Below are 7401 nucleotides of genomic sequence, written 5' to 3' on the forward strand. Positions count from 1 at the left end.
CTGTCCCCAGAAGTGTATTTAGTGGACTGGATTCATTCCTCATTGACTGCTTCAGGAGCAAGGGTTGTCACTGGTTCTAAAGCATGTTCAATAAAGCAAGTTGTTGACTAAATGAGTTTAAAACCAGTTCTGGTAGCTTCTCATTCCTATGACTAAAGAACAATTACTGTTACCCTGGGACTATGGGGACTCTGACAACTCTTAGTGTGCCCGCTTTTGTTCTTCACTCAGTCCTAGCAGCAGGGTGTCCCAAAGGATTGTCCAGACTCTCCGCAATGCTGCTAGTTCTCTTTGAAGATGGGCTCATTAGTGGAGATTTGATTTGCAGCCTAAGTATCAACCAGCATCATTTTAATTTGGTTTTGTTGTGTTTGAATCATTTGTTGAAACATCTGCCAGGGCAATGACTGTATCAGAGCATTTAAGATATTGAACAAGAAACATACAAATGACCATTGGACAACAAAAATAATCTGAAGTATTCTAAGAAGGGACTGCAGTATATTTGACTACCATTACCTGAAATTTTCAGGTCTAACCAAGGAAACAAGTTCCAGTGAGTTACCAGAGCTGGCTTTGCTTTTAGTTTAGCTATAGATTGTTTCATTTCACCTATAATGTTAATTCAGGCATAACATGAAGTGTTAGCAGTGATTCTGGTTGGCCAAAAAAACATCTAAAACTAGTCTTTCATTTGTAATTATAACTATTATGTTGATAGTCCTAGGTGGAAGCTATCTTCTTTGAATAGTCCTCTTGTCCTGAGAGTTGGGGGGTAATAGCTTGCAAAAGCTGGCTGCTTCTGCAGGTTTACTCAGTTCCTCTGACATGCCTGGTCTCTGTAGGTCTCTGTGGTTCAGGCTTGGTCTCCACAGATTGCATCTTTCCCTTACATCCTATGGATTTTAATCTCTCTAAAGTAATTTTACTTAGCCTATGGTAAAAATCACTATCTGTTAACTTCCTATCACAGTTCATGTATGTTTTATTTCCTTCTTTTTTTTCCTTCCTAGGAACTAATAATCATACCATTTGGGTTGACTTTTTCTTAATGATTAATGAACACCCAACCACCCCCCAATTTTTTAAAATTTTCATTGTATATTAAATATTGAACAAGTAGCAATGACTTGCACAAGGTATAAAGAATAATACAGAACACCAGGACACTCATCAGTCAGCTTTAGAATATTATATACCACTGCTAGTAACTTAACACGTGTGTCCGCCCCTCTCCCCCCTATTTAAGAATTGACTGTGAATTGTATGACCAACAAGTCTTTTCTTTTCCTTAAGATTTTGCTACATATGTTTGGATTGCTAAGTAATGTATTTTTAAGTTTTGCATGTTTTTGAAATGTATAAAAAGGAAATCATACTGAGTTTGTGTTCAAGTGGCTTTGTTTGCTCAGTATTTGAGATTCATTCACATGTCTGTTGTTCATCTGTTTTATCACCATATATTTCATGTGTGAATATTTCATAATTCATCCATCCATTCTTCTTTCAATGGACTTTTACGTTGTTTGCAGTTGGGGTCTATTTTTGTCATTAAAAATCAAGGTTTTGCATATTGCCGCATGTGTCCCCTAGCACACATTCTTGGAGCTCTTTTGGGCAGAAAGTCAACCATTTTTGTGCCATGGACTCCTTGAAGTGAGTTTTATTCTCAAAATAAGGTTTATTCATTTCCCACCTTCCCCCACTTTGAGGTCACAATGATAGTTCACAGCAAAGAAAAGATGTTTTATCTGGATATCAGGAGTACATTAAATCTTTGTTGATTGATCATTCTAAATTCCTCTTAGCAGACATTTAAATATTAGATTTTAAATGAGTAGGGTTTCTAGTCTGGAAACTGGATTAGGACCACATATTTTTATGGGGAAAATGAATTCAGCCTTTGTAACTTAGGGGCACTGTACTAATTTGCTACTTTTGGTGTTTATTTATATCCTATTTCTAAGCATTCCTCTTCTAAAGAAATATCTTTCTTCCTTCATATAATACACCCAGCTGTTCCTAGCCATTGGGTCGCAGAGGGGATGCTAGCGCTTGGGAATGTTGACTCTAGCTCACAGAAGAAGCTGGTGGAGAGAATCAATATCATCCAAAGCAAATACATATTCTTGTACTTCATATATTTATTTAAATTCCAAGTAATACATCTCTAACATGCATAATTAACTGGGGCTACAAAGTTGCCTTTTCAGAAGGTATATTTACCTAAAGAAGTTATGCATATTTCATAAAAAACAAACAGACAATGTAAAAACAGGCTCCCCTTGGTTTGATTTTCGATGTGTTTTCCCAGTGGAAAGCACCCTTTCCTTAACCATTTAGTTTTAAAATAAAACATGTTGCATTAAGAAGTATCTGATAGTTATTGTGGTTTTAATCATTCTACACAGCATCCCAAGGAAACACTGATACTTTGTTAACTTGCAAAAAAAAAAAATTAGTACATTTAAACCTGCTTGAACTTTAAGTCATCACAAAACCTTTAAAAATAAATTGCATGGGAAGGGTTTTGAAATAAATCCAATTACTGGAAAAAATTGGGGGAAGGAGAGGGAGTAGACATGCGAAGGGAAGAACAACTGCTGTGCAGACGATGACAGATTTCTTTTTGTGTCTAATTTTTAAGTTTTTATTATAGGAAATTCCCAGGAAAATATAAAAAGAGCTAATAGAGTGAACTACCTCCATTAATCCATCTCGTAGCTTACCTTTGTACTTTACAGCTAGAATAGACCATGAAGACATAAATCCACTTTAAAGAAGCCAAACTAAAGCTCAAGGAATTGAAAAGCACATCTCCATGCCAATAACCTTCCAAATAAAGGTCATAAATTCTGAGACAACATAATAATTGATGTACAATGATGATGGCACGAGTCCTTACTATATGTATGTACATAGAGTACATACAGCACTTAATAGATGTATGATTGAGCACTTACTATATGCCGAACATTTGCTTAACCCTCACTTAATTTCTGCAATGAACCTCTGAGGTAGGAGGGTAATGGTAACCTCCTTTGGGACGCAAGGAGGCTAAGATTCAGAGGTTTTTTCACTAGTTGACAGAGTTATTTAGTGGTCGAGCCACTTAACAACAAACTCTTGTTTCAAGCTTATCACGTGTATTTTTGTTAGAAACCAAGGGATTAAATCGAAAGAATATGTGATTTTTTCTTTGCAGGGATTTACATATTAGAGCCTAGCACGTAAGATGGGCATGTTAGATCCGCAGCTGTCAAGTGTTTTTTTTTTTTTTTTAAATAATAAATTTTATTTTTATATTCCCCATACAATTGCAACCCCCCCATTCTGACCCCAATCCCTCCCCTCCCGCCCCCAACCCCCAAAAAGTGTCTCTGGTTCATAGTTGTTTGTTGATTTTGATTTTCACTTTCTTATAGTTATTCATTTTCCTGGTCCCTTATTTAAGTTTTCTAGATTCCTGCTATGAGTGAGACCATCCGGTATTTTTCTTTTTCTTTCTGGCTTATTTCGCTGAGCATGATCCCTTCCAGCGCCATCCATGTTGCTGCAAATGGCATGTGTTTATCTTTTTTGAATGTTGAGTAATATTCCATGGTGTATATGTACCACATCTTCTTGATCCAGTCATCTATTTTTGGGCATTTGGGCTGTTTCCAAAGCTTAGCTATTGTAAACAGTGCTGCTATAAACATAGGGGTGCAGGTGCTCTTTGGAATGGATGTTTCTGTGTCCTTTGGGTAAATACCTAGGAGTGGAATTGCTGGATCATATGGAAGCTCTATGTTTAGTAGGTCCAGAAATCTCCACACAGCTCTCCATAGTGGTTGGACCAGTTTGCACTCCCACCAGCAGTGCAGGAGAGTTCCTTTTTCTCCACACCCTCGCCAACATTTGTTGTTGCTAGTTTTTTTAATATGTGCCATTCTCACTGGTGTAAGATGGTATCTCATGGTAGTTTTGATTTGCATTTCCCTGATTGCAAGTGATGTTGAACATTTTTTCATATGCCTGTTGGCCATTCGCATTTCCTCTTCTGCAACCCTCAGTAAGAAATACGTTTATACAGAAACAAACAGACCATGTAATTTCATAGCTGTTTCTTTCTACGTAAGTAACATTTGTTTCCTAAGCAGGACTCAGCACACCTTTTTCTCAATGTACTTGAGACCTCAATGTACTTACCTTTTGGTGGTTATTCTTACATTGCACTGAGAGGTTCTTTGACCGGCCTTCCAGGGCCTTAGAGTTTTAAGTGTATGCTGTTTCCCATCTTTATTTTATCAGCTGTACCTACCACAGGTGACTGTTCCTTAATTGCTTGTTTTAACTTCTTGTGTCTTCTTCCTCCTTAACAGGCTTAGCATATGAAAGGAAGTTGAGACATAACGGCAGTTTGGCAGCTGTACAGTGATATTAAATATAAGGATTATTGCAGTTATGGAGGCTAGAAAACATGAAAAATTAGATGTGACAAGTTGAAGGGAAATTTTATTCATTGCAGAGATACATGTTTGTTTGTTTGTTTCCCCTGTGTAAGGAAAATTATCCTGACCATGAAATGATCCTTCTTCTCAAGCCTGGTTCTTGACTTGGTTGTAGTTTCTTCCTTCCAGAAAGCAGTGATCCAGGTGCAGGGCCAAGTTGGCCACCACTGGCCAGTACTGTCCAGGCCGCAGCAGTCACGTCTGGTGTTCTCTTGCAGGTGTTCACCTTGCTGTGGATCGCCGACTGGATGGTCCATCACTTCTGGAGGAAAGGAAAGGACCCGGATAGTTTCTCCATCCCCTATCTCACGGCCTTGGGCGATCTGCTTGGGACAGCCTTGTTAGCCTTAAGTTTTCATTTCCTTTGGCTTATTGGAGATCGAGATGGAGATGTTGGAGACTAATAAATCCCACAAACTGCTCTCAAGTTACCAAGGAGGAAAACACAAGACACCCCCTTATAGCTCTTTTTCAAAAATCTTCAGCCAGCAGGGTAATCTTCAGTTGGCCCTGATTCAATTAAACGGCCTTAACATTTTTTTAAGGAATTTGAGTTATAACCATAATGAACAGTATTTGTGCTGCTTTTCATAGAATAAATAATAATTTGACATTGGACACAGATATGAGCTCAAATTCTGAAATTAAATAAGAAAGAATATAGGATGAATAATTTATAAGATATAATTTAAAAACCACAGACATAGCAGAAATGTATTTTATTATTGTTTAACTTATAATGCAGGGTAGAGGGGGCGAGTTCTGGTCTGCACGTCTTGTCTCACACGTGTTGCACTGTAAAGTAAACCAGGAAAGAAAGAAGCCCACCCAAGCTTGTAATGTTTACCTGTGCCCACCTCTCTGCTAACTGAGGGTAAATGTCCCAGTTACTTGCTTCACATCCAAGTATGTTCAGCAGAGCCTAAGGTAACTCAATCTTTACTTGTTTCTATGAATTTCCTGTGCCAATGCTGATTGAACTTCAATGCTGCAAGCTCTTGGCAGGCTACCCTTTCAACACAAAATAATCTTGAGAGATCTTTCAGGATAGCAAAGGGTCTTTTTTGATCATTGCTTTTTTGACTAAATGTTGATCTTTTTCAAAAAACTTAGGATCAAAAACAGAATATAACATGAGCTGCATATGTAGAGACAAGATGATGTGAAGGTGTGTGTGTGTGTGTGTGTGTGTGTGTGACAGAGAACTGATTCTTGGATTGATGATAGCAAAGCTTTTAGCGCTATAGAAACATCCGCATTATATAATTATTCTTGAACACATTTCATTGATAATACTTTTGTCATTGGTCCAGAAATTTTGCCTACCCAGAATTTAGGATTTGCTACCACATTATAATTAATAGTTCTTATTTAGATAACTGCATCATTTAATTTAGCCAAGATATTATAAGGTTTGGAATGAGAGGTGATTCATTTGATCTTCTAAAAGGAGTCTGTTGAAACTTTTAGGCTCACTGTATTAAAAGGGGGAGTTGGTGGGTTGCTTCAGTTACTCTCTATGACTGCAGGTCAATCACAGACTGGTCTCTGCTTGGGATCCTATCACATACAGTACTCTGTTCCTCAGATTTTTTTTTGAAACTCAGATGTCCATTTTAAACACTTGACTGACACCTTAGTTGTTTAACAGGTGAGCATTTTTATATCATACCATTCATTTAAAAATGCAGTGAATCCCTTAAACCATCAGATATTTAATAATTTAATCAGGGGAGAAAGAAATGCACCCTGTAACTCTGATTATCATGGTTTAAACTGTGAGTTAGTGTTAACTATACGAATAGTAGATTGTTTATAAATACATTGGGGAAGCGTTCCTTATTAAGCTCTTTAAAATAAGGAGTCTATGACCTAGAGTTCTATATTTTTGCTTATTTTAAAACTTTATTCCATTCTCCTGCCTTATGATGAAGGTTGTAAGGCAAAGAGCTGAGCTAATTATAGAATTTCTCCTTTGGAGAGTTATAATGTTGAATAGTGAACATTCTTATAAAAGAAAGAATGATTAAGTTGATGAATATTTAGCTGCAAAGATTTTTTATTTTAAAAATTCCATAAATAATTCTTTGATTTTATTGTAAAGCATTTTGTGTGTTACTTATTTACTTTTGGGCTCTATGATTCATAAGCATTTGTGTTTCCTGGTGATTTCTATTTTGATTTTTTAACATAAAAAAGGTACAGGAAAACACACCTGTAAAACATTTGCCGACAATTGTCCTGTATTATTCATTCCAAGGCACATTCAGATGCACTCTATAATTTGGGACTCACACAGGACCCATGAAGTATGCCAGGTAGCTATTCCTGTCTCTATTTTATAGCAAAGGAACAGAAACTCAGAGAAGTTACATTTGTAAGGCTGCACACTGCAAAGTACCCAAAGTCCAGGTCTCCAGTCAAGTACTCTTTCTGTGATCCTCCATATGTACCAAGAGTACCCAGGGGTTCACCAAGAGGAAGTCAGCTAGGAAAATGGGGTTTTCTATAGTGGCGAAGCTTATTGCAGCATCTTTCAGATTTCAGACAGGGCAACTGCCATTTAATAAATCTTGATAGTATGGTCACCTTAGGAACAGTTATTCTTGTTCCTAAGACCAAGGAAACACAGGTAAATGAGAACTTCAGAATAAAGAAAAATGCCTTATTTCTTAGACCATGTAGTTAATACTGCCCTTCCCAGATCTGGCCTTTTCCCACAGATGCAAATATATAATTAGAATAAGCCACTTGAGTTCTGTCTCCTCTCTCTTTTGCTACCTAATCTTGGTTGGTTAGAGCAACAAAATATCTAGGAGGCATACAATACAGGAAAAAAAGACATGAAAAAAATCAATCACTGATTGTTTGAATTTACAAAAAGGATGTAGATTCCTTTAAAAAAGTT

At 37.0% G+C, this 7401-nt stretch overlaps 1 protein-coding gene across 2 annotated transcripts in view; it reads left to right on the forward strand.

Moving 5' to 3' along the window:
* Positions 1-5107, forward strand: part of SLC41A2 (solute carrier family 41 member 2) — a 75219-nt gene extending 70112 nt beyond the window's left edge. For both annotated transcript variants that reach the window (XM_054696091.1, XM_037513728.2), the window contains exon 11: positions 4712-5107. In XM_054696091.1, the coding sequence (XP_054552066.1) occupies positions 4712-4897 (186 nt within the window). In that variant the 3' untranslated portion in view covers positions 4898-5107. The remainder of the gene's footprint in view (positions 1-4711) is intronic.
* The last annotated feature ends 2294 nt before the right edge of the window (positions 5108-7401 follow it).

Source organism: Talpa occidentalis, unplaced genomic scaffold, assembly GCF_014898055.3.
Source record: "Talpa occidentalis isolate TD23 unplaced genomic scaffold, MPIMG_talOcc4v2.1 talOcc4.16, whole genome shotgun sequence".
In the NCBI taxonomy this organism is placed as follows: Eukaryota; Metazoa; Chordata; class Mammalia; order Eulipotyphla; family Talpidae; genus Talpa; species Talpa occidentalis.